This window comes from Somniosus microcephalus, chromosome 9 (assembly GCF_052327205.1).
Source record: "Somniosus microcephalus isolate GS21.2 chromosome 9, FLI_Smic_1.0, whole genome shotgun sequence".
NCBI lineage: Eukaryota > Metazoa > Chordata > Chondrichthyes > Squaliformes > Somniosidae > Somniosus > Somniosus microcephalus.
Genome location: NC_140995.1, coordinates 209,312,554 through 209,339,823, shown reverse-complemented (window position 1 = coordinate 209,339,823; position 27,270 = coordinate 209,312,554). Strand labels below are relative to the sequence as shown.

General features: G+C 44.2%; 1 protein-coding gene across 7 annotated transcripts in view; it reads left to right on the top strand.

The window, feature by feature from the left end:
- The window catches only part of LOC147112989 (sodium/calcium exchanger 1-like), a 334,193-nt gene that overhangs the window by 272,492 nt on the left and 34,431 nt on the right, over nucleotides 1-27,270 (top strand). For all 7 annotated transcript variants that reach the window (XM_085997853.1, XM_085997852.1, XM_085997851.1 and 4 more), the window contains one exon: nucleotides 14,336-14,611. In XM_085997853.1, the coding sequence (XP_085853979.1) occupies nucleotides 14,336-14,611 (276 nt within the window). The remainder of the gene's footprint in view (nucleotides 1-14,335; nucleotides 14,612-27,270) is intronic.

The following is a 27,270-nucleotide window of genomic DNA, read 5'->3' as shown; positions in this document are numbered from 1 at the left end:
TGCCCTAATATCCCCTTATGTGGCTCGGTGTCAAATTTAATTAATAACGCTCCTATGAAGTGCCTTGGGATGTTTTACTGCATTAAAGGCGCTACATAAATGCAAGTTGTTTTCTGCTCGCAACTCCAGCCCCTTCCCCCAATAAGCTACCTCTTCACACAAGGCCAAAGCTGTGCAGGAGCTCGTGATAATTATGCAAATTAGTTAACCTGATAAAATCCAGCTCGCTGGTCCCGGCTTCACTTAGTCAGGAATGTAAAACTGAACCTATAAATCCAAGCACTGTCGCTGCAATCTGCAACAGGAACACCCCCCACCCCGCCCCCCCCCCCCCCCCCCGAGGTACACTGTCATTCTGTTCAAATTTCACTGTCAAGTTGACCTTTTTAAAATGATTTGAAGATTATACACAGAAGATTAAATAGAGTATAATGGATATCTGAAAGAGATTACAAGGGAGTAATATCTTTGAAGGATTCAGGTAACATCACCAACAATAAAAAAGGAGCTCGAGTGGTTTCTAATCATTTTCAGAACCATAGATTTTATAGCTGTGAAGTCACTCTGGAATATTCGGTTTATAATATATCTTCTTCTTAGGCAGTCCCTCGGAACCGAGGATGACTTGCTTCCACATTAAAAATGAGTTCGCAGGTGACTGATGAGTCCAATGCGGGACCTACAGTCTCTGTCACAGGTGGGGCAGACGGTGGTTGAAGGGGCGGGTGGGTGGGGTGCTTGGGTTGACGTGCGCTCGTTCCGATGTTTGCACTTGGCTTCCGCTTGCTCCAGGCGAAGAGACTCGAGGAGGTTTGACGCCTTCCCAATGCTTCTCCTCCACTTTGTGCGGTCTTGGGCCAGGGATTCCCAGGTGTTGGTGGGGATGTTACACTTTTTCAAGGCGGCTTTGAGGGTGTCCTTGAAGCGTTTCCTCTGCCCACTTGGGGCTGTCTTGACTTGCCGGAGCTCCGAGTAGAGTGCTTGTTTTGGGAGTCTCGTATCGGGCATGCGGACAATGTGACCCGTCCATCGGAGCTGATCGAGCGTGGTCAAAGCTTCGATGCTGGGGATGGTGGCCTCAGCGAGAACACTGACGTTGGTGCGCCTATCCTGCCAATGGATTTGCAGGATCTTGCGGAGGCAGCATTGGTGGTACCTCTCCAGTGCTATGAGGTGCCTGCTGTACATGGTCCATGTCTCTGAGGCATACAGCAGGGTGGGTATCACTGCTGCTCTGTAGACCATGAGCTTAGTGCTGGGTTTGAGGTCCTGGTCTTCAAACACTCTCTTCCTCAGGCGACTGAAGGCTGCACTGGCACACTGAAGACGGTGTTGGACTTGGTCATCAACGTCTGCCCTTGTTAACAGTAGGCTCCCGAGGTATGGAAAGTGGTCCATGTTGTCCAAGGCCTTGTTGTGGATTTTGATAATCGGGGGGCAGCACTGTGTGGCGGGGGCAGGTTGGTAGAGGACCTTTGTCTTACGGATGTTTAGTGTAAGGCCCATGCTCTCGTGCGCTTCGGTGAAGGTGTTGACGATGGTTTGGAGTTCGACCGCCGAGTGAGCACAGACGCAAGCGTCATCTGCATACTGTAATTCGATGACAGAGGATGGGACGACCTTGGATCTGGACTGGAGGCGACGGAGGTTGAACAGTTTCCCATTTGTTCTGTAAATTAGTTCCACTCCAGTGGGGAGCTTACTGAGGGTGAGATGGAGCATTATTGCAGCAAGGAAGATCGAGAAGAGCGTTGGGGCAATGACACAGCCTTGCTTGACCATGGTTCGTACGTGAATTGGGTCTGTGGTGGAACCGATGGTCAGGATCACGGCTTGTATGTCTTCGTGAAGCAGGTGGAGGATGGTGACAAACTTTTGAGGGCAGCCGAATTTGAGGAGGTCACTCCATAATCCCTCGCGGTTGACGATGTCGAAGGCCTTTGTGAGTTCAAAGAAGGCCATGTACAGCGGTTGATGCTGTTCCCTGCATTTCTCTTGTAATTGACGTGCGGTGAAGATCATGTCCATTGTGCCCCTTAGTGGACGGAATCCGCATTGCGACTCTGGGAGGAGCTCTTTGGCCACTGGGAGAAGGCAATTGAAGATTCTTGCGATTACTTTTCCTGTGGCAGATAGCAGGGAAACTCCTCTGTAATTACCGCAATTGGACTTGTCACCTTCCTTGAAGATGGTCACAATTACAGCGTCTCTGAGATCCCCTGGCATGCTCTCCTCCTTCCAGATAAGAGAAATGAGTTCATGAATTCGCGCCAGTAGTGCTTCTCAGCCATGCTTTAGTGCCTCGGCGGGGATTCCATCTGCTCCTGAGGCCTTGTTGTTCTTCAGTTGTCGGATGGCCTTTTCAACCTCATGCCGGGCTGGGTTTGTGCTGAGATAATATACACCTTGAGCTCTACAGTGTGGTTTCTTTGGTTTTGGATGCTTTTTGCTGATATCAGCTGATATTAAAGGACACTGCAGTCTGGTTTTTGCCACAACATCCATATTGAGGAATTCATTATTGTAAATAATCACTGCAGGTTACTCGAGTGAAACTCAATAGTTGATTACCGGAGTATAATATTGCCTGTACATGCTATATTTATAATAATAATGTGATTATAAATTATTACCAAATGATTGTAACTAAAGGAAACAATATAGATAGTGATAGATATATGTAGAAACAGAATCACAGCAGAGGAGAGGAGGGTTGTGCTACCCCACGTGCAGGTTTTCTACACTTTGGTGAACATTAAGTAGATATGTTTTTTTTAAAAAAACAATTTTAGAAAAGATTAAATTCATGGGCGATAATAAGAATAGCATTATGCAGTGTGGACTTGATAGTATTCAGTGCCATTTAACACCTGACTACTGTATGACATACGAGAGCAGGGAGTATTTGGCCTGTGTGATATTTTTCTGGAAATGTTACGTTGGGAGCATCTTTTGTCAGTTTTTAAATGTTTCTTTTTATATTTTTTCTGCCAGTTTCTCGCCTCTTGAAGGTGTTGACTTATTGCTGCAGTGCAGTTCACAGTTACTGATCATCCTCTATTACCTCACCAATGCTCATTCTTCATGTGTAAACATAGATAGTATCACCAGGCTATTCACCCTTAGCAATATCAGTCGTCCGAATCCTGCCCCTCACCCAAAATATACTCCCGCATCCCACAGGAGTCTCTGCATTGTGATCAGGAGTGGGAACTCTGGCTGATTTGCCCCTCCCTAGTCTAGGAGACTGAAGGTAGTTGTAGCACCTCTATTGCTGCCTCAGCAGAGACCAGCTAACTCAGTGCGGACTGCACATCAATCCTGGGACCTCCTTGGTCTCTATGGCTCAGCCAATTACTTTCATAACCAGGTGTGCCATTGGGGGAGTCCTTCTGAAATTATTTATTCTTTTCTCATCTCTGTATTTCTCCCTGAGCGTGCATCATTCCCTGCTAAGAGAATAGACAGACAACCTTCTTTGAGGCCTCTACCCATGCTGCACTTGACAACATACCTAGAATGTCTCTTAGAAATATCCCAAAGCACTTCATGTAGTTATGTAGGCAACCAGTTTGCACAGAGCAGGAACCCAAAGCAGCAATGCGATGGTTTTTGTCTGGCGTTGTTTGAGAGGAATGTTGGTTAGGTCAGCAGGAGAACTCCCTGCACAAGTAGAATTGGACTTTCCCTCTTCTACATGTAGAAAAGTTAGTTGCCTCAGCTTTAGACCTCACATGACAGCAAGACCATGATTGCAGCTGTGTGAAATACTGTTGGTGCACTTTGTATCCAACCACTTTGTGGCAGGGTGCACTTTGTATCCAACCACTTTGTGGCAGGGTGGAGTGCCAGTGTACTGTGCCGCTATACTGCCACTTACTTTGACACAATTGTTGCCCACTAGTTTTCTTCCTTTTTTTATTACCTAGCAACTTTTGACCTCTGATCACAGAGCTGATTTTTTTGGCATTTGAAAAGCCACCATATGCACCCTGGTTGCCTATTGGTTGCATGATGTGGTACTGAGTCATATAGACCAGGCCACTGCTCAGTTAGCTGATCTCCCAGTTGGCCTCTGTGTATCTGGAGTGGGGCAATAAATTTCAGCCAGTTCACTCCAGCTCTCCGTCTGCTGACCCTTGCTGGAAACTACAAAGGTGTAAGTAGTTTTGGGCATAACTAGTTTACGTTTAAAATTCCCCGATATTTTGCACTGTTTTGGCTGATTTTACCTGGATTGTGTTGCTATTACTATTGGAAAAGAGCAGAAACTCTACCCCCTTGTGTGTAGATGTCAGGTGAGGATAGAATTAGTCTCAACTTTGGTCTTGTCTGTTGAAGTACATGCTTAAATTCGCTGTCATGGGGGTAGGGTCGTACCAGAAAACATTTGGCTTCCCATCTGGATAGTAAGTGAAGGCAATTACTATGTTATAACTGTCTAAAGACCGCCGATGTCACTGGTTTCTGTTGCTGTTACTGGCTCTAAAGCAAGTTGCTGGCCTTGAAGCAATTTGAAATTTTGTAACAAGGACCATACCAATGAATTTTACAGTGTTGTTTATGTTACTGATTTGTTGGTAACACTCTCGCCTCTGAGTCAGAAGGTTGTGGGTTCAAGTCCCACTCCAGAAACTTGAGCACAAAAATCTAAGCTGACACTCCAGTGCAGTACTGAGGGGGTGCAGCACTGCCAGAGGTGCCGTCTTTTGGATGACGCATTAAACCAAGGCCCTGTCTGCGCTCTCTCTCTGGTTGACGTTACAGATCTCATGACACTATTTCGCAGAATAGCAGGGGAGTTATCCCCAGTGGCCTGGCCAATATTTATCTCTCAACCAACAACACTAAAAAAAAAGTTTATCTGGTCATTATCACATTGTTGGAGCTTGTTATGCCATGTTTCCTACATTACAACAGTGAATACACTTGGCTGTAAAGCGCTTTGGGACGTCCTGAGGTCATGAAAGGTGCTATATAAATGCAAGTCTTTTTTTTAAATAACCTAACAAGTTTACAAATGCACCTATCTGCTGCGTTGTCAACTGCAACAATAATCTTCTGAATCATTTTGTATGAGCTCCCCAATAGTTAAAATAGCATTAAAAAGTGTTTTATATTTGAAATTTTGCTACATTACAAAGCTTTTGAACTTCCCTGTTCTTGTCTTCGCCGGATGTCTAGATACACAAACTTTCCAACTGTGGTGTATGTGCCATCAACCCCTCATCTCCATATTCAACCCTAAAAAAGGTGTCCCCATTATGACGGCACAAAGACTACAGAGGTGGTCCCTTTTTCTAGGGGCACACCAATACAACATTGAATACAAAGGGTCAAAACAGCATGGGAATGCTGACGGTTTATCACGCCTACCGTTGCCAACGATAGAAGAGGCACCTACAGTAGACCCAGTAGAGATATTCCACTCTACCATAGTGGAATGTCTACCGGTGACAAATTCTGCCATTGAAAGGGAGACAAGAAATGACCCTACTCTCTCACGGGTCTACGATTTAACAGTGAAAGGATGGCCAGCACATGGCGAACCACTGTTGCCAGCATTCTCGCAAAGAAGAGAACAGCTGTCAGTGTGCCGAGGAACCTTGATGTGTGGATCCAGAGTGGTGATTCCACCCAAACTCCAGGATAAAGTGCTAAAGGAGCTTCACGAGGGGCATCTGGGTGGAGTGAAAATGAAGAACCTAGCTAGGGCGTTTGTATGGTGGCCAGGTATCGATGGAGACATCGAAGACATGACCAAGAGCTGCCTAGGATGCCAGAAGGTCCAAAATGCTCCGCCACAGGCCCCTCTACATCCATGGGAGTGGCCCTCATCTCCCTGGCAAAGGGTGCACATCGACTTTGCTGGTCCATTTTTGGACTCAATGTTCTTAATCGCAGTTGATGCACACTCCAAGTGGCCGGAGGTAATAAAGATGTCCTCCACCACCACGGAAAAAACCATCACAGTATTAAGGACCATATTTGCCAGGAATGGGCTGCCGGAGCAGATATGTTCTGATAATGGACCGCAATTTGTGTCCGAAGAATTCAGAAAGTTCTTAAAGAACAATGGGGTAAAGCACTACATGTCCGCCCCATACCATCCCACTTGGGCTATATAAGCCTGTGTATTGTGTATATCCTTTAGAAACCCCCCCCCCCCGCCCCCCCCCAGAGACTTGCTTAGTAAATACCTATGAACCAACGCCTGTCTTCAGTGTCTTTATCTACACACGGACACTACACCAACCATGATTGCTGCATCGGGATCAAGAGCAGGACTCCAGGTTGATTAGTCACAACCTCAGTCAAGGTGTATTGAGGTTAATTATAGTGCACCTACTGCCATCCATCATGTGATTAGCTAACTCGGCCCTCTTCTTTTACATACCTGTGAAATGTTGTAGTAAGTCAGTCTGGTGCAGAAGTAATTCAATGTACGGAGGACACTCGCTAGCGATTTATAAACCCAGCAGATTTTAATTTATTATCAATAGCTTCAGGCAAATTTCATTTATCCTGGATGCCAATAAATTTACATGTACCTTTGACATGTAATAAACAACATCCATATGGAGTTTTTCTGAAGTATAATGTCAGCACTATTAAAAACATCATCAGTACATCTAAGTCACCCTGTAAATAAGCATTCATTTTTAACCCATGCCTTGGTAAAACAGAACAAGGAACTTAGTTGATATGCCACAACTTCTTGGTATAAAATGTACAAATGGTGTTTCACAGTGCTATAACCTGACAAATGTTCCAATCTAGTAGTAATTTATTCTTTTTCATTGTGTTTTACAACATATGATTCTACTGCCAAATGAGTCATAGTAAATAGCAGTGAAACTTCCAATTTTGTAATGGGTTCAATTAATATGAACCCCATGATTAACTTGATTTAGATTATCATGTTTTCCTCATGCAACAATCAGGAAAGTCAAAATGTTGCATTTCAAAAACATAATGTTGCCTTACTGATTTAAGGCAATTCAACTAGTTTTTTTAAAATAACAGTAAGTACTGTGTGGTAAAATGTACACTGCGTTTGCTTTCTTTGTAGCAGTTTCCTTCTCTCATTACATCAGTTACTATTTACTCTTCTGCTGACTTTCATGTGGTGTCATGTCTCCACAAGTTTCCCTCTGCCTTGTACCTGACTTGAAACAAAGGGGTGATTTTAACCAAGAGGAAACGGGGCAGGCAGCTAAAATGATTTGGACACTTACCCGCCAACATCCCACTCCGTTTGCGCTGTCTTTTATTTAAACCTGCTTTTCTGAGCAGGCAGTAAGGACAAACATAGGAATTGCTAGATGGAAAAAGACAAGTTCTATCTAGTTTGCCTGCTATCATCCTGGTAGTCGCATGATACAACAATAATGGAGTTGTTAACTAATTATAGCTATCAGTCTCTATCAATTAGTCTAAAACAGACCCCCCCCCCCTTCAAGCGCAGGCCACGTCCTCTGGTTCTGCTGTTCAGGACAAAGTGAAATAGCTCGTCATGGTCTACATTATCTAGTCCCTGTAAAATCCTAAAAACAGCAATCATATTACATTTCAACTTTCTCTTTACCAGTGAGAATATACCCAATTTATATAATCGCTCCTCATAATCCAATCCCTTCATCCTCTCAATCATTCTGGTTGCTCTCTTTTGTATCCTTTCAGTATCCTTTTTGTACTGTGGTGACCAAAACTGTACACCAAGTGCAATCACACCAATGATTTATAAAGTGGCAGGACTACCTCACTATTTCGGCTCAATATTGACCTTTTAACGTCTGATTTTAATTACTCACCACCGCCAAGCATTGTTGTGATAGCTTCAATATATTGCCAATCAGGACCCCGGATCACTTTCATTTTCCATGCATATTATTTTCTTTCCATTTAATCAAGAGTCCCTTCCTGGATTTTTTGCCCCCACTTTGAATTACTCTACTTGGAATTTCATATGCTACCTGCCTGCCCAATTCAAAAGTATATTCAAAATGTCTGAAAAACCGCAAGCTCATTCTTTAAATTTGCAGATTGGGGTGTGATGACATCATCAGGCCCTGACAGCTATTTTAACTGGTAGACTGAGCGGAGAGGCCATTATGGCTTTCCTATCAGGTAAAGCTAGCAGGAAGAGGAGCAATAATAAAAGGGAGCAATTTTAACCCTCCCTGCCCAGCAGAAACTGGTCAGGTGAGCAGTTAGACCCACCAAGGTTACTTTCCTGCTGAAAAACCATTTGGAACTCACCATTATGAAATGTATCCAGAAAACGGACACAGTGATGACCAGTTTGTACCCCAGTGTTTCCTTAGGTCCTTTCTGAATCCACCTCTTCTCAATTTATACTCTTGTCCCTATGTTCTGCTGTCTTGTGTCAATACAAATGGCTTTGACTAATCCGCCACATCTCTGAGCCTTATTAATGTGGAAACCTTAATAATATCACCCTTCAGATTTCTCCTCTTCAACAAAGTGGCCCAGTTCTTTGAGCTTATCCTCATGTGTTTTATTTACTATTCTAACATTTTAGTAGTTTTACGCTGTACTTTTCCCAGCTCAAATATATCTTAGAGAATTGCACACTGTACTCCTAGTTTAGCCTAACCAATATAATAGCAAAATACTGCGGATACTGGAAATCTGAAATAACAACAGAAAATGCTGGAAATACTCAGCAGGCCAGGCAGCATCCGTGGAGAGAGAAACAGAGTTAACGTTTCAGGTCTGGGACCCTTCATCAGAACTGGAAAAAGCTGGAAATGTAACATATTAAGCAGGTGCTATTCCTCTTTTTATACAACCTTAACCTTTTTTGACAATAGCCAGACATTGGCTTAATCTATTGAGGTATCCAGTATGACTCCCTTCTCTGATCTGTCTTTGTTAATACTTTCTTACTAATCCTGTGTTCCGCTGCCTGTTCAGTATCCATACGTGCATGATTTTACACTACATTAAACTGTCAGTTATCTGCTCACCTCCCCCTGTAGCTTGTCCCTGTCTTCCATCGTATCCGCCACTCCTGCTACTTCGAAGTTATCCATAAACTTTTAGATGAAGCTACTGGCATCTTCTCCCAGATCAATTAGTAAATGTTGAAGAGGTCCAGTCCCAATACCAAGCTTGCAGGACTACACTCGTCACAACTATTCATCCCAAATACTCACCATTCCTCTGTTTCCAACTTCCCGGTCACAATTCAATCCATCTCAACACGTTGCCATCAATAGCATGTCTGCTCATTTTCTGAACTAGTTTTCTACAGGACAACTTATCAAAAGCTTTCCACACTACAATCTATCCCGTATCTACATCTTTTGGTACTTTATCAAAAAATTCTGGCAGGACTTACCTTTTGTAAATCGATGATGACTCTTACCTATTAGTTTATCTCTAAGTGTTCCACTGCTAGTCCTTGACAGTCGATTCTGGAATTGAGACTAACTGGTCTATAGTTAGACGGATCTCCTCTGGATACCTTTACATATAAGGATATGACGCTTGCTGTTCTCCAGTCCTCTGCTATAACCCCTTTTTCTAATGGGCGGTGGGAAATGAGTTTAGACCCAGTTTCAGGTGCAAAATGGTTGGCGTAATTAGAGTGAACCAGAAGCCGGAGATCCGAGGCTCGCCCAAAATTATAACTCTGGCCTTATCCAACATAATTCCAGCGAGCCACGGACGCCAATCAGGCGTCCCGATGAAGCTCGCCGCTTTTGAGGATGCCAATTTAGGCCCGCTGTGATGCCAACAGCAGCCATCAGGCTGGTCCTGCTCCTCCTGGCTCCACATCAAGATAAGTTAAAATTCAGAAACTTACCTTTTTGTTGGCAGCCTCCAGCAGTTTCTTTAAAGACTGCTGGTTAGGCCACAAAAACCCCAAAAACTGAGCGGAGTATATTTTAATGAGGGGCTTAATGCCTATATATGACCCAAATGTGCTTCAGCTGGCTATTTAGCCCACCATGCCTGTGCCAGCTCTCTGAAAGAGTTACCAACTTGGATCCATTTCCTTGCCCTTTCTCCATGTCCACTTAAAATTTTCTTTGATTTATCCACTTCCGTTTGAAAGTTATTATGGATTCTGATTCAGGTTGGTCCCTCTGCATAAAAAAAAAATCTAACCTTTCCTTTAATTCTTTTGGTGATTATTTTAAATTTATGCCCTTCCGTTAGCGGCTTATCAACCAGTGGAAATAGATGTAAGGAAGCTCTTTAACATTGACTGTAAGCGCCGAATTAGAAGACCTGAGTATAAAATTAACAAACTTCAAGGAAGACTTGAGACTATCCCTCAGATATGTGGGGGGCGATTTTCCCAATGGAGGCGGGTTGGAAGCGGGTTTCAGTTTGGGTGGGTTCCAAACTCGCCTCCACCGAGAGGTAGGAAAAATTTGTGATTTTCCCCTAATTGGCCAGTTGATTTCAGAGGTGTGGGTTCCCCATGGCCAATTAGTGTTTTGAGACTGAAACTCGTCTCTGCTGACATCACTTATCCAGCTTCATTTAAGGGCTGCTTGCTGCCTTGGCTCATTCCACTGGTTTTTGGTCGATGCTACACCACCTCCAAGCTGTTACCTCCTTGAAGAATGGCCAGCTCCAAGGCAAGGGCCTCCGCGAGGTTCTCTGATGAGGCGCTGGGTATGCTGGTTGAGGGGGCAAGAGCTAGCAGGGAGGTGCTCTTCCCCTCATCTGGGAGGAAGAAGCCTCCCAAAGAAACCAAGGCTGTGTGGGTCCAGCTGGCAAGGGATATAACCTCCAGATCTGTGTGCAGATTAGGTGATTGATTCTGTTTATTGATGAAATGCCATCCCTGTGGGAATGTGTTAAAATTAGGTGATGGCAAACTGTTGGCGTGATGGCATCTGTTATTTCGGCTTAGACAGCTCCACATTGCGGGCTCCGCGACACTTGCGTGGTCAGGTTGGTGGTCAGAGTGAAAGGAGGCCAGAGAGTCATGTCCATTGTCCATCATGTGTTAAGGAGCCAAGCACGTGTGCCACAATGGGCAACCTATGCAAATCTGGCCAGGATGAGTGCATTCCTTGCACGACGTGCTTCCATGCGCTGTCGCCTTCTGCCTTGTGCAGCATCAGGTGGGTGAGCAGGAGGTTGGGACTCCTGCTGCTGTTGCCGCTGAGCTGCCTGGTTCTGCTGCTGCCATGGCTGCTCCTCATCCGAATCTGAGGTCCATGGTGAAAGGAAATAAATGGTTCCCATGCTGCTGGCAGATACCTCCATTAGGGAAGCGCTCAGTCCAAGCGGGGAGAGGGTCTTCCAAGAAGGTCCAACAGTTGAGAGATAGAAGCTGCAGCATCTAAATGGCAATAGATTGGGAGATGGGGAAGTGCAGAGGGACCTGGGTGTTCTTGTGCACCAGTCACTGAAGGAGAGCATGCAGGTGCAACAGGCGATTAAGAAGGCAAATGGTATGTTGGCCTTCATATCAAGGGGGTTCGAGTATAGGAATAGGGATACCTTACTACAGCTGTACAAGGTGCTGGTGAGACCGCATCTGGAGTATTGTGTACAGTTTTGGTCGCCCCATCTGCGGAAGGATATTCTTGCCATGGAAAGAGTGCAACGGCGATTCACCAGGCTGATACCTGGAATGGCGGGAATGACCTACGAAGAGAGATTAAATAGTTTGGGCTTGTACTCACTGGAGTTTAGAAGATTGAGAGGGGATCTCATCGAAACATATAAAATTATGGCAGGCCTGGACAGGCTGAATTCAGAGAGAATGTTTCCAATGGCCGGGGAGCATAGAACCAGGGGCCACAGTCTAAAAATAGCGGGCAAATCATTTAAAACAGAGATGAGGAAGAATTTCTTCACTCAAAGAGTGGTGAGCCTGTGGAATTCCCTGCCACAGAGGGCTGCGAAGGCTAATTCAATAAGTATTTTCAAGAGAGAATTGGATATATTTCTGAAGGCTAAGGGGATTAAGGGTTACGGAGAAAAGGCGGGGACGGGGTACTGAACTGGTAAGATCAGCTATGATCTCAGACGAAGATCAGCCATGATCTCATTGAATGGCGGAGCAGGCTCGAAGGGCCGAATGGCCTACTCCTGTTCCTATCTCTATGTATCTATGTATCTCCGACTTTGGTAGGCCTGCTGAAAATGCTGGTAGACCTTTGGAACAAATGTTCTGCCAACTGCAACTGCTCCCTGATGAAAGCTCCGTTTTAATAGTGGAGCTGCAGCTGTGAGGAGGCCACCCACTTGTCAACCCGCCAGGATTAGCTGGCGTGGTTTAGGAGGGTCATGCAACATGCTGAAAATGTGGTAAAATAACGAAAGCCTGCCAAAATAGGGTTATAGAGACCCTTAACTATTATTTAAGGGTCTTAACTACCTCTCCCGACTGATGGAGGCGGAACCGAATCGCACCCATCAAACCCAATTCCAGCATATTGCTTGGAGGCGGGTTCCGAACCCACCCTCAGTTTTTGTCATTTTGCCAACTGCCCCACCTCCTCGGGGCTGGGAAAATCGCCCCCTTGGAATTAACTTCCAGATAAAGCAATTAGTCCTGTTTTAGTTAAAATATTTAAAAAATGGATTAACATCTGGCTAAGATTAGGAGTGAGGACTACAACAAAATTAATTAGCTTTGAATGGAAAATCAATGGGAAATGCGCAGTCAAATTCCTGACATGCATTCACAGTGAGTGAAATTTTTGTAGAATTACTTCTATAACTGCAGCCAGCCAGCACTTTTATCACTACAATTTCCTGTCTTCTTTAAAGAAACGCTGGGTTACTTTGATTTCTCTGAGTTATAGCTTATATGTTATATTGCACTATTTTACTATTTGAGACATGTGGGAATTTGAAAGCACTACAACAAGTGACAACTAAATAGCTGATCATTTTGCACCTGTACTAATGCTGATAAACCACAAACAATGGACTTAATGACCTGAAATCTGCAAAGCTCTGTTCATACAGTTGTGCAGTACCCATGCCTCTAGTGGTCTTTGTTTTGATTAGCTGAGAAGACCAAGTGGAAAATCTGAAGTACATAGAAGGTCCTGTACTCGCTTGGCCCCATTAAGGCAACTTTTTTATTTCATAGGAGCAGGAGTAGGCCATACGGCCCCTCGAGCCTGCTCTGCCATTCAATAAGATCATGGCTGATCATCAACCTCGATCTCTATATCCTTTGATTCCCCGAGAGTCCGAAAATCTGTCTATCTCAGCCTTGAATATACTCAGCGACTCAGCATCCACAGCCCTCTGGGGCAGAGAATTTCAAAGATTCACAACCCTCTGAGTGAAGAAATTCCTCCTCATCTTGGTCTTAAATGGCCTACCCCTTATCCTGAGACTATGCCCCCTAGTTTTAGACACTCCAACCAGGGAAAACAACCTCTCCCATCTACCCTGTCAATCCCCTTCACAATCTTGTATGTTTCAATGAGATCAGCTCTCATTCTTCTAAACTCCAGAGAGTATAGGCCCATTCTGCACAATCTCTCATCATAGGACAGCCCTCTCATCCCAGCAATCAATCTAGTGAACCTTTGTTGCACCGCCTCCAAGGCAAGTATATCCTTCCTTAGATAAGGAGACCAAAAGTGTGCACAGTACTCCAGGTGTGGTCTCCCCAAGGCCCTGTACAATTGTAGCAAGACTTCCTTACTGTTATACTCCAACCCCCTTGCAATAAAGGCCAACATGCCATTTGCCTTCCTTATTGCTTGCTGTACCTGCATGCTAACTTTCTGTGTTTCTTGTACGAGGACACCCAAATCTCTCTGAACACCAACATTTAAAAGTTTCTCACCATTTAAAAAATATTCTGTTTTTCATTATATCCATCTTAAAAGTATTGCTTGTGCAAGAATTCCTTGCTATCCATTCAATAAACCTTATCACCAGCTCCAGTGTACATGATCCCTGACTCTTAGAAGAGGCTAATTTTTATTTTTAAATCGTGATGAGAAAATCAGATTACGTGTCAAGAAGCATCATGTGCTAGTGATGAAGGTTTACACTGATCCGAAGAAATTGCAAATCAGTTGTGGGAATGTAACACATTCTAAGGTACATATTTATGATATCTTAGTATGTTCTACATGAAGCATGCACTTGTACTGTACTTAAAAAGAACATGTAGCACAAAAGGAATAATTACTGTCTTGCTTTGCCTTTTTATCAAAAGAAACTATATTTAAGATAACGTAGTCTTGAAATGATGCCGTGTGAATATTGATGTATCATGCTTACTATGTTTATACAATGTTCCTACATCCACTATTTCAACGGCATTAACCAATTTATTTTAATAAACTTTTGACTTTTTTTTCAGGAGAAGATGATGATGATGATGAATGTGCTGAGGAGAAACTGCCTTCATGCTTTGATTATGTGATGCACTTTCTGACTGTCTTCTGGAAAGTTCTTTTTGCTATTGTACCTCCTACGGAGTACTGGAATGGCTGGGCCTGCTTTGTAGTATCCATTGTGGTGATTGGCCTTCTAACTGCTGTTATTGGTGACTTGGCTTCCCATTTTGGCTGTACCATTGGACTGAAGGACTCTGTTACTGCAGTGGTGTTTGTTGCACTGGGAACCTCTGTTCCAGGTAAAAAATGCTTTCATTACTCTTTGAATACCCTTAATACTTAGAATGCTGTTGGGCACCAATTAACTTTTACAAGACAAATATTTATTCTAATATTTCAACCAAAAGGGTTTTTTCACAATCCTTCATGTTTTCGGTTAAAAAAATTTATTCGTTCCTGGGATGTGAGCGTCGCTGGCAAGGCCAGCATTTATTGCCCATCCCTAGTTGCCCTTGAGAAGGTGGTGGTGAGCCGCCGCCTTGAACCGTTGCAGCCCGTGTGGTGAAGGTACTCCCACAGTGCTGTTAGGGAGGGAGTTCCAGGATTTTGACCCAGTGATGATGAAGGAACAGCGATATACTTCCAAGTCAGGATGGTGTGTAACTTGGAGGGGAACTTGCAGGAGATGGTGTTCCCATGCGCCTGCTGCCCTTGTCCTTTTAGGTGGTAGAGGTCGTGGGTTTGGGAGATGCTGCCGAAGAAGCCTTGGCAAGTTGCTGCAGTGCATCTTGTAGATGGTACACACTGCAGCCACGGTACACCAGTGGTGGAGGGTGTGAATGTTTAAGGTGGTGGATGGGGTGCCAATCAAGCGGGCTGCTTTGTCCTGGATGGTGTCGAGCTTCTTGAGTGTTGTTGGAGCTGCACTCATCAAGGCAAATGGAGAGTATTCCATCACACTCCTGACTTGTGCCTTGTGGATGGCGGAAAGGCTTTGGGTATAGTAATTCAAATTCACTCTTTAAATGTTCTCTGGCTTTGGCTCCCTATTTGTAAGTATCTCCTCATAGGTTTTCCATAAGTTTATATGTATAATTAAAAGAACACTATTCATATGTATGTTGTGGCGATAGAGTTGGTGGAAAGCCAATGCTTAAGCAAAAGCAAAGAAAAACTACAAATGCTGGAAATCTGAAATAAAATTAGAAATTGATAGAAATACACAGTAGGTGGGATCTTCCCTTCCTTGATTGGAACGTATCTCGAGGGATGGGCGGAGGGTGGGGCGGGTGAGAGTTCACATATACACAGCTAGACCATACATTTTCTGAAATGTCTGCATCTTAGTCTGGACTTCGGTACTTTTTCCACCTGTTGGTATCAGTCACATCAATGTTGTTCGTTCTATAATTGCGTCCAGTTATGTGACTATCTATATATAATGTATACTGCTGAATCCCCGTGATGTTACAGTAAGTCGGAGGATATGTTCTCTTTCTTAACTGTCTCCGTGGTGCTGTTTCCCTCTTTCTGCATATCTCTCTCTGCTGGTTCTCCCTCTTTTACTTTTCTTTTTCTGTTCGTTTCTGCTGTTCTGTCTGTCTTCTTAGCATATCTCTCTTTGACCTTTTTGGTGAGAGGTGATGGGTGGTACAGTTTGAAAATCTATCAATCACAGTCCTGAAAACTTCAACTGACCTAGCATTTCACAGCCTGTTGGGGGAGCGAGTTCTAGATTTTCACCACCCTTTTATGTAAAAAAAAAAGCTTCCTGATTTCAATCCTAAATGGCCCAGCTCTAATTTGAAGATTATTCTCTCTTGTTCTGGATTCCCCTTCTGGGAAGGGAATACATGCCACAACCCAGGTCACCGATGTCATTTGAGTTGCAGGTCATCAACAATTGTATTTAGTGGTGGTCAATGCGGGGCACCAGTCAGGGAGCGATCTTGCTAGAGCAGGAGGAGATAGCATGAAGAAAAAGCAAAGGGCAAGAACGAACAGGCACTCGAGGTGAGATGCAATAGGTAGAAGATTGGAAGGGTGAGGAACAGGAACAAAGGGGTGCTTAAAGCAGGAGCTGGTAGGATGGAGGGGGAAAGGGTGTGGGGGCACTGGGCGGGATAGGAGTCCAGGCACTGCTGCCGTTTGGGCTGCAGATTGTGGCTGGTTGGTTGGTGAGGGGAGAGATCTATGTCTCAGGTCTCATTATCTGGTGATGAATAAGGAGTGACCATAAGGGAGGGATGTAGCCAGGGCAAGATGAAGTAGGATGGAGAGCGAAAGGGGAAGGGGTATGAAAGAATTGGTGCTTGAAGTGAGTGGAGGGAGTGAGAGAGTTCAGTTCCCTTCTCACCCTCAGATTTGTGGAAGGGCTTGTTATTTAAAGCCTTTCCAATTTAAATAATAGGGGCTTCCCCATAGTGGTATGTAAGCCCTTAAGGGAATTCCCTCCCTGTTGTTCAAAAGCCCACTCTTAGCCGAATAATGAGTTCCCCAGCTCAGGCACTTTAATATGTTTGCCTATTCTCAAATAGATTGGTTAGCGTTGCAGAGGAACTTTATTCACTAAATTGTTGTACTCATTTACTAATTAAAAGATTTCATGGGAGAGACTCGAGCCAAAGCAATTTGTTAACGAATACTTTTTGCCTTTTATAACAGAATTTTGCAATTTTTTTCAATAATACTTCTCGCCAGTAATATCTTAATGGTTGCACAATTACAAAACTCAAATATGCTCCCTTACAACACAAAGCAGTTTATTACCTCAGATGCTTGGAAGCCTTCCTCACCTTGTGGGCATTGTATGATGTACTTTCCGTTGATGAGCCCTTCTTTGCACTCCAAATATTTTTTTTTGCCATAATTTTTATCAGTTTACAGTGACTTGCTCCTTTGTAGTATCTTCCTTTGGGAAACAATTGCCACAGTTTCTGACAGGATTTAACTCTACGCTGCCAAATACTGTGTATCACAGATCACGGTCTAAATTAGAACCTCCTCATCTTCCCCTTCTTCTCACCTCCTACCTTCCCAGTAAAAGCAAGATTTCTCTGCAATTACAGATGGGAATTGTATTTGTGGGTTAATCTTTTGTACAGTTTTATTTTAGAAGTAAAAATTCAGTTCCGCTTCACTTTATCTATCTATCTATCTATCTATCTATCTATCTATCTATATATATAAAGCAGTTCTTCTGTCTGTCTATCTGTCTGTCCTTCTGTCTGTCTGTCCTCGGGTGTGCGTCTGTCCGGCTATGCGCGCGAAAGTTATACGGCGTACCTACGCGCGCGTTACCTCCGAAGAAAGCTTACGCTTCCGGGACGCTGGTAAGCGTATTTACTTTTCGGTCGGACGAAAATTGTTCGCGCCTTATGCAAAAAAACCTTCAAAATTAAACTCATTATCTGCTAGCATTGATTGACTGACGTCAAGGTTCGACCAATCCTGTGCCGTCACGATTGACCAATCCTACAGTACGGTCCCCTGATGGTTGGCCAATCGGTGTGTGTGTGTGTGGGCGGGACTAATCGTTTTCATCTCGGGGATCTGGCAGCCATTGTTTCAGTGCCATGACTTCAGCTTCCAGCTCAAACTACTTTGAAAGTTAGTATCTCTTTTAAAAATAACATAAGATTTACCAAAAACCTATTATAAGTACTTTCACTTTCATCTTTCAAGGTATTAAAAGGTAGAACTGTTGCCCGGCAGCAGATTCACAAAGGGATACAGACAGGGCCCAAAAGCCTGGGACTCGATTTAAAATGTTGCCCGGCAGCAGATTCACAGAGAGGCCCCAAAGCCTCGCACTCGATTTAAACCGCCCGGCCCAAAACAGCCCTGGCAAAGCCGGGCTCCCCCCAGCTAGTTTATTTATATTTTGGCCAACTAGTTGTTCTACACATACAGAAACCAATCAACATGCTTAAAAGTCTCTAAGACAAACTGATGAGAATTCTATGTAATTTGATGTTTTCCTGATATGGAGTGTATACTCTCTCCCTGTAGAGGCTGGAAAGGCTGAAATACCCACCAAGTATACATAGTGGTAATACTAGAGCTTAAACAGCTTACTAGCACGGGTACTGGTAAAGAGCATAAGAATTAGGAGCAGGAGTCGGCCATACGGCCCCTCAAGCCTGCTCCGCCACTCAATAAGATCATGGCTGATCTTCGACCTCAGCTCCACTTTCCCGCCCATATCCCTTGATTCCCCTCGAGTCCAAAAATCTATCTCAGCCTTGAATATACTCAATGACTTAGCATCCACAGCCCTTTGCAGTAGAGAAATCCAAAGATGCACAACCTTCTGAGTGAAGAAATTCCTCCTCATTTCAGTCTTAAATGGCCGACCCCTTATCCTGTGACTATGTCCCCTAGTTCTAGACTCTCCAACCAGAGGAAACAACCTCTCAGCATCTACCCTGTCAATCCCCCTCAGTATCTGATATGTTTCAATGAGATCACCTCTCATTCTTCTAAACTCCAGAGAATATGGGCCCAATCTACTCAATCTCTCCTCGTAGGACAACCCTCTCATCCCAGGGATCATTCTACTGAACCTTCATTGCACCGCCTCTAAGGCAAGTATGTCCTTCTTCAGAGAAGGAGACCAAAACTGTGCACAGTACTCTAGGTATGGTCTCACCAAAGCCCTGTACAATTGTAGTAAGACTTCCTTACTCTTGTACTTGAGATCCCATTACTTGTCCAGCTAAGACCACCCTACCCATTAGATAATTGGCTGAGTGGGAAGAATCCTAACTCCCAGTGACAGGTTTAACTCTCTAAGTCCCATCAATGAAACTAAGCAAACTGGTTAGCCCTCAAGAGCACCTGGATTATTGCAGAATAGCCAGCTCAGGTATCAGATTAATGAGTCTGCCACAGAGGATCATCTCAGTTCCAACTTCCCAATCACCAGGCATGTTATCTTGGCGCCAACTCAATCTCAAAGATAAATCAGTTAATCCTTTCCCCCACCCCCTGTCAAAGGAGGATAGTCATATCTATTACGAGATATGAGATTTTGAACTCGGCAGGATATGTCAAGAGAGACACTGTAAGAGAGATAAATCAGAAATATTGGCTTATTTTTCTCGGTACATACCCTATATACTGCCTGGCTACAGTAGAATTGACGGGACGTTAGATCAGATCATTGGAGGTGGGTAAGTGTTGGAGACTTTCTCCAGGGAAGAAAATGTTTGAAAAATATAGTGAAAAAAACATAATTACAGTCAGCTCAGAGTGATTAATTGATGAGCTATACAGGCTTTTCGAGGAAATTGATTTAATTCAGTAGATCCATCAAAAATAATAGAATCCTACAAGAATTATAAGCTCAAAACGCTGCTGTACATGGATCCTTTATTAATGAGGCACATATATTAGTGAGGCACATATATACATTGTATCATATCAGGGGCTATGACATTTTAGACAGCTTATAAAGGAAATCTGCTGTACATTTGAAAGTCAGGGACATGATTGGTGTACATAATTGCAGGAATTAATGTTTGAATGTGTAGAATACATTAGATTGAATCATCACAGAAAAGGCCATTTGGCTCATTATAATTGTACTAGCTCTCTGAAACAGGGACTGGCATTTCCGGATTCTCTTGCTCTTTCTCCATACCCTTTATCAAATATTTATCCACTTCCCTCTTAAAAACTATTATGGATTCTTCTTCCATCTTCCACAACTGTTTCTTTTGGGCATTCCACAGCTCTATGTTTCAAAAAAAATACTTCATTTTCACTTTGTTCTTTTGCTGGTGATCTTAAATTTATTCTCCAGTTCTTCTTCTTCTTAGGCCGTCCCTCAGAACCGAGGATGACTTGCTTCCACATTAAAAATGAGTTCTTAGGTGACTGTTGAGTCCAATGCAGAACCTACAGTCTCTCTCACAGGTGGGGCAGACGGTGGTTGAAGGGGCGGGTGGGTGGGGTGCTTGGGTTGACGTGCGCTCCTTGCGCTGGGCTTCCGCTTGCTCCCGGCAAAGAGACACGAGGTGTTCGGCGTCTTCCCGGATGTCTGCCCTCCACTTTGTGCGGTCTTGGGCCAGGGATTCCCAGGTGTCGGTGGGGATGTTGCACTTTTTCAAGGAGGCTTTGAGGGTGTCCTTGAAGTGTTTCCTCTGCCCACCTGGGGCTCTCTTGCTGTGATGGAGCTCCTAGTAGAGCGCTTGTTTTGGGAGTCTCGTATTGGGCATGCGGACAATGTGAGCCGTCCATCGGTGCTGATCGAGCATGGTCAAAGCTTCGATGCTGGGGATGTTGGCCTGAGCGAGAACACTGACATGATCTTCATCGCCCGTCAATTACAAGAGAAATGCAGGGAACAGCACCAAACGCTGTACATGGCCGCCTTTGACCTCACAAAGGCCTTCGACACTGTCAACCGTGAGGGATTTTGGAGTGTCCTCCTCAATTTCGGCTGCCCTCAAAAGTTTGTCACCATCCTCTGCCTGCTTCACGACAACATGCAAGCCGTGATCCTGACCAACGGTTCCACCACAGACCCAATTCATGTACGGACCGGGGTCAAGCAAGGCTGTGTCATCGCACCAACGCGCTTCTCGATCTTTCTTGCTGCAATGCTCCATCTCTCCAGTTACTCACTGACCAGTGGAAATCATTTTTCCCTATTTATCTTTATCAGAATCTGTCATTATTTTGAACACCACTATCAGATCTCCTCTTAACCTTCTCTGCTTTAATGAAAAGTGCCCCGATTTTCCTAGTCTCTCCTAATAATTAAACCCTTTCATCCCTCATATCATCTCAGTGAAACTCGTGTACCTTCTACATAGGAACAGGAGTAGGCCATTCAGCCCCCCGCTCCTGATCCGCCATTCAATTAGATCATAGCTGATCTGTATATAAACTCCATTGACCCGCCTTGGTTATGTAACCCTGAATACCCTTGCCTATCAAAACTCTTATCAATCTCAGTTTTGAAATTTTCAGTTGACCAGGACCAGATGGGATGCATCCTAGGATGCTGAGCGAAGTAAAGGTGGAAATTGCAGAGGTACTGGCCATAATCTTCCGATCCTCCTTAGATACTGGGTGGTGTCAGAGGACTGGAGAATTGCAAATGCTACACCCTTGTTCAAAAAAGGGTGTAAAGATAAACCCAGCAACTACAGGCCAGTCAATTTAACCTCAGTAGTGGGGAAGCTTTTAGAAATGATAATCCGCGACAAAATTAACAGTCACTTGGACAAGTGTGGATTAATTAAGGAAAGCCAGCACGGATTTGTTAAAGGCAAATCGTGTTCAACTAACTTGATTGAGTTTTTTGATGAGGTAACAGAGAGGGACGATGAGGGCAATGTGGTTGACGTGGTGTACATGGATTTCCAAAAGGCATTTGATAAAGTGCCACATAATAAACTTGCCAGCAAAGTTGAAGCATATGGAATAAAAGAGACAGTGGCAGTATAGTTACATAGAAACATAGAAGAAAGGAGCAGGAGTAGGCCCTTCGAGCCTGCTCCGTCATTCAATGAGATCATGGCTGATCATCCAAATTCAGTACCCTGTCCCTGCCTTCTCCCCATATCCCTTGATCCCTTTAGCCTTAAGAAATATATCCAACTCTTTCTTGAATATATTTAATGAATTGGCCTCCACCGCACTCTGTGGCAGAGAATTCCACAAGTTCACCACTCTCTGGGTGAAGAAATTCCTCCTCATTTCAGTCCTAAATGGCTTACCCCTTATCCTTAGACTATGACCCCTGGTTCTGGACTCCCCGGCCATCAGAAACATCCTTCCTGCATCTAGTCTGTCCAGGCCTGACAGAATTTTATAGGTTTCGATGAGATCCCCTCTCAATCTTCTAAACTCCAGTGAGTATAAGCCCAGTCGACACAATCTCTCCTCATAAGTCATTCCTGCCATCCCAGGTATCAGCCTGGTGAATCTTCGCTGCACTCCTTCCATGGCAAGAACGTCCTTCCTCAGGTAAGGCGACCAAAATTGCACACAATACTCAAGGTGCGGTCTCACCAAGGCCCTGTACAACTGCAGCAAGACATCCTTGTTCTTGTACTCGAACCCTCTTGCTACGAAGGCCAACATACCATTTGCCTTCTTAACCGCCTGCTGCACCTGCATGCTTACCTTCAGCGACTGGTGCACAAGAACACCCAGGTCTCTTTGCACTTCCCCTTCTCCCAATCTATTGCCATTCAAATAATAATCTGCCTTCCTGTTTTTGCCACCAAAGTGGATAACCTCACATTTATCCACATTATAGTGCATTTGCCATGTTTCTGCCCAATCACCCAACCTGTCCAAATCGTACTGGAGTTTCACGACATCCTCCTCACAGCATACCCTCCCACCCAGCTTTGTGTCATCTGCAAATTTGGAGATATTACATCCAATTCCCTCGTCCAGATCATTAATATATATTGTGAACAGCTGGGGCCCTAGGACCGATCCTTGCGGTACCCCACTAGTCACTGCCTGCCACTCGGAAAACAACCCGTTTATTCCAACTCTTTGCTTTCTGTCCGCCAACCAGTTCTCTATCCAAGTCAATACCTTGCCCCCAATCCCATGTGCCTTAATTTTACACGCTAATCTCTTATGCGGGACCTTATCGAAAGCCTTCTGAAAGTCCAAATACACCACATCCACTGGTTCTCCCATATCTATTTTACCAGTTACATCCTCAAAAAATTCCAGTGGATTAGTCAAGCATGATTTACCTTTTGTAAATTCATGTTGACTTTGACCGATCCAGTTACTGCTTTCCAAGTGCTCTGCTATTACATCTTTTATAATGGACTCTAGCATTTTCCCCACTACCGATGTCAAGCTTACCGGTCTATAATTCCCCGCCTTTTCTCTACCACCTTTTTTGAATAGTGGGGTAACATTAGCTACCTGCCAATCCATAAGTACTGTTCCAGAGTCTATCGAGTTCTGGAAGATGACCAGCAATGCATCTACTATTTCTAGGGCCACTTCTTTAAGTACCCTGGGATGTAGATTATCAGGCCCTGGGGATTTATCGGCCTTCAGTCCCATCAATTTTCCTAACACCATTTCCCTACAAATACTGATTTCTTTCGGTTCCACCCTTTCATCAGACCCTATGTTCCCCGGCATCTCTGGGAGGTTATTTGTGTCCTCCTTTGTTAAGACAGAACCAAAATATGTATTTATTTGGTCTGCCATTTCTTTGTTCCCCATTATAAATTCCCCCGATTCTGACTGCAAGGGACCTACGCTTGACTTCACCAATCTTTTTCTCTTCACATATCTATAAAAGCTTTTACAGTCAGTTTTTATGTTCCCTGAAAGCTTACTCTCATATTCTATTTTCCCTTTCTTAATTAATCCCTTTGTCCTCCTTTGAATCCTAAACTGCTCCCAATCCTCAGGATTATTGCTTTTTCTGGCCAATTTATATGCCTTCTCCTTGGACCTTATGCTATCCCTAATTTCCCTTGTTAGCCACGGTTGGGTCACCTTTTTTGTTTTATTTTTATGCCAAACTGGGATGAACAAATTCTGTAGTTGTTTGAATGTTTGCCATTGCCTATCCACCGTCAACCCTTTGAGTGCCATTCCCCAATCAATCCTACCCAACTCGCTCCTCAGACCATCGTAGTTTCCTTTATTTAAATTGAGGACCCTAGTCTCCGAGTCAGCTACTTCATTCTCCATCTTAATGAAATTGGCTAAGTGACAGGAAAGAGAGAGTAGTGGTGAACGGTTGTTTTTCGGACTGGAGGAAGGTATACAGTGGGGTTCCCCAGGGGTCGGTACTAGGACCACTGCTTTTCTTGATATATATTAATGACTTGGACTTGGGTGTACAGGGCACAATTTCAAAATTTGCAGATGACACAAATCTTGGAAGTATAGTGAACAGTGAGGAGGATAGTGATAGACTTCAAGAAGACATAGACAGGCTGGTGAAATGGGCAGACATGTGGAAGATGAAATTTAACGCAGAAAAGTGCGAAGTGATACATTTTGGTAGGAAGAACAAGGAGAGGCAATATAAACTAAAGGTACAATCCTAAAGGGGGTGCATCAACAGAGACACCTGTGGGTATATGTGCACAAATCATTGAAGGTGGCAGGGCAGGTTGAGAAAGCAGTTAAAAAAGCATACGGGATCCTTGGCATCATAAATAGAGGCATAGAGTACAAAAGCAAGGAAGTTATGATGAACCTTTATAAAACACTGGTTTGGCCTCAGCTGGAGTGTGGGGGGCGATTTTGTGACTGGGGGCGCGTTGGAGGCGGGACTGCTGCTTGTCGGGTCGATGTCCCGCCTCCATCGATTTGTGGCGAACCCACGCTATTTTCCCTTGATTGACCTTGTTAAGCCCGCCCAGCGGGCTTAGCAGGCCAATCAAGGGAAAGCCAGTTGCAGAGCACGTCAACGTATGACGTTTCATCTGTCAAAAATTTTTGACAGATGAATTGTCATCGTTTGACAGCTCTGTGAAGCTGTCAAGCAGTGACAATCTCTGCAGTTTGATGAGGCCTTGCATACAAGACCTCATCAACCTTTCTTTTACAGAAATGAGATGTTTGTTGCATCTGAGAATGCAACGGCCATCTCTCATCTGCAACACGGAGGTGCGAGACTCTCCGCACACAAACCGACTGAAGCAAAACACTTTGCACTTACCTCAGATACTCACCTCTACACTCTTGCACCCATTACTTACCTTCACACCACACTTTTGCACCCCCTGACCCCCCCCCCCCCCCGCAGACCCAGTACTCGCTGAGCTGGCGGGTTTTGGAGCCTTCGGGAAGCCCGCACTTGTGAGGGCAAAAAGGGGATAATCCTATTTTATGCCTGTTAACTACCTGTTAACAGGCAGTTAATAGGCTTTAATCCCTTCCCGCCTCCAAGGAGACGGGACCCGGCGCAGGATGGCTACCCGCCTCCTGGACAGATGGCGTGGAGGCGGGTTTGGCACCCGCCCCTAAATTCTGCCATTTTCCCAGCAGTCCCGCCTCCAAACCCGCTTCCCCAGGGCTGTCAAAATCGCCCCCATTGTGTCCAATTCTGGGCACCGCACTTTAGCAAGGTTGTGAAGGCCTTGGAGATGGTGCAGAAAAGATTTACAAGAATGTTTCCAGGGATGAGGGACTTCAGTTACGTGGATAGACTGGAGAAGCAGGGGTTGTTCTCCTTAGAGCATCGAAGGTTGAGAGATTTGATAGAGGTGCTCAAAATCATGAGAGGTCTAGACAGAGTAGATAGAGAGAAACTGTTCCCATTGGCAGAAGGGTCGAGATCCAGAGGACACAGGTTTAAGGTGATTGGCAGAAGAATCAAAGGCGACATGAGGAAATACTTTTTTACGCAGCGAGTGGTTAGGATCTGGAATGCACTGCCTGAGAGGGTGGTGGAGGCAGATTCAATCGTGGCTTTCGAAAGGGAATTGGATAAGTACCTGAAGGAAAAAATTTTGCAGGGCTACGGGGAAAGGGCGGGGGAGTGGGACTAGCTGAAGTGCTCTTGCAGAGAGCCGGCATGGGCTCAATGGGCCGAATGGCATCCTTCTGTGCTGTAACCATTCTATGACCAAGCCTCAACAGCTTTTTGGGGGAAAGTGTTCCATGGCTTTGACATTCTTCCTTAAAGTAGGGCACCCAAAATAAACATAATGGGGCATAAATTCCTTAGTGTCCCATACTGAGTGCGATTTCTACAGCTTGCCAGAACAAAGAGGCCGGAGAACCAAAGTAAATTTGTCCTCGGACCTCATCAGAATAAATCAGCCAAAATGCAGGCGCTCTGTTGCAGCTCACCTTACCAATTTCGCCCCACGCTAAGGCCCAGACCTAAGTCATGGAGTAGGAGGGAGGACGATCGGGAGTGGAGGGTTGAGGCAATCGTTTTGTGGAGCCAGGAGGAACACTCCTTCCAACTTCATAAAATATTAAAATACTTTTGGATCTCTTTTGAGCAACCTCCAGCAGTCCCTTTTAGGCCTACTGGTTGGGCAGCTCAAGACCCGGAAATGCTAGTAGCTTGCACATTGCAAGCTCTGATTACGGCAAATTAATTTAGGAACATTTTAATATTTAATATTAAAAGTATTCAGTGTAAAAGAAGGTCCTGACCAATTTAGCATTGCCCCCAATGCCCGTGCAGATCAGACTGATTGGTTATCGTGCCCGTTATCGGCCCATAAAGCGGGTATAATAAATTCTGACAAATGGTTCGACCTGAAACGTTAACTCTGTTTCTCCTCGATGCTGCCTGACCTGCTGAGTGTTTCCAGCATTTTCTGTTGTTATTTATGATAAATTTAGGCCCTTGCAATGTTCTGCAGCTTAATCAATGGTTTGTATAAGTTTAGCATTATTTATTGCTTTTTATTTATAAAACATATGATCCATATTTTGCAGTCAGATTTGTCAACCTGTACTCCCAAAACCTGAGTATCTGAACCCCAAAGTCTCTCTTCTACTTTTAAAGTTTTCCCATTTAGTGTGTATATCCTCTCCTTATTCTTACTCTCAAAATGTGTCACCTTCCATTTCTCTGCAATAAATTTCATGTGGCATTTATCTGCCCAATCTACTAACCTGTTCAATTCTTCTTGGAGCCTCATACAGTCTTCACAGTTAACCACACTTCCTATTTTTGTGTCTTCTGCAAATCTTGATATTGTGTCCCCTATACCTGAGTACAGATCATTTATTTATATATTAGAGAGAGAAGCAATGGTCCCAACTCTGACCTATGGGGGAGATCATTGTTTACATCCCTCCAATCGGAAAACATCTGTCAGCCACTACTATCTGTTTTCTGTCCTTTAACTAACTTACTATTCATGCTGTGACATTCCTTTAATGCTGTGTACCTTAATTCTTTCAACAACCCTTCAGTGCAGCATCTTATTAAATGCCTTTTGAAAATCAGTGTACACATCTACTACATTACCTTTAT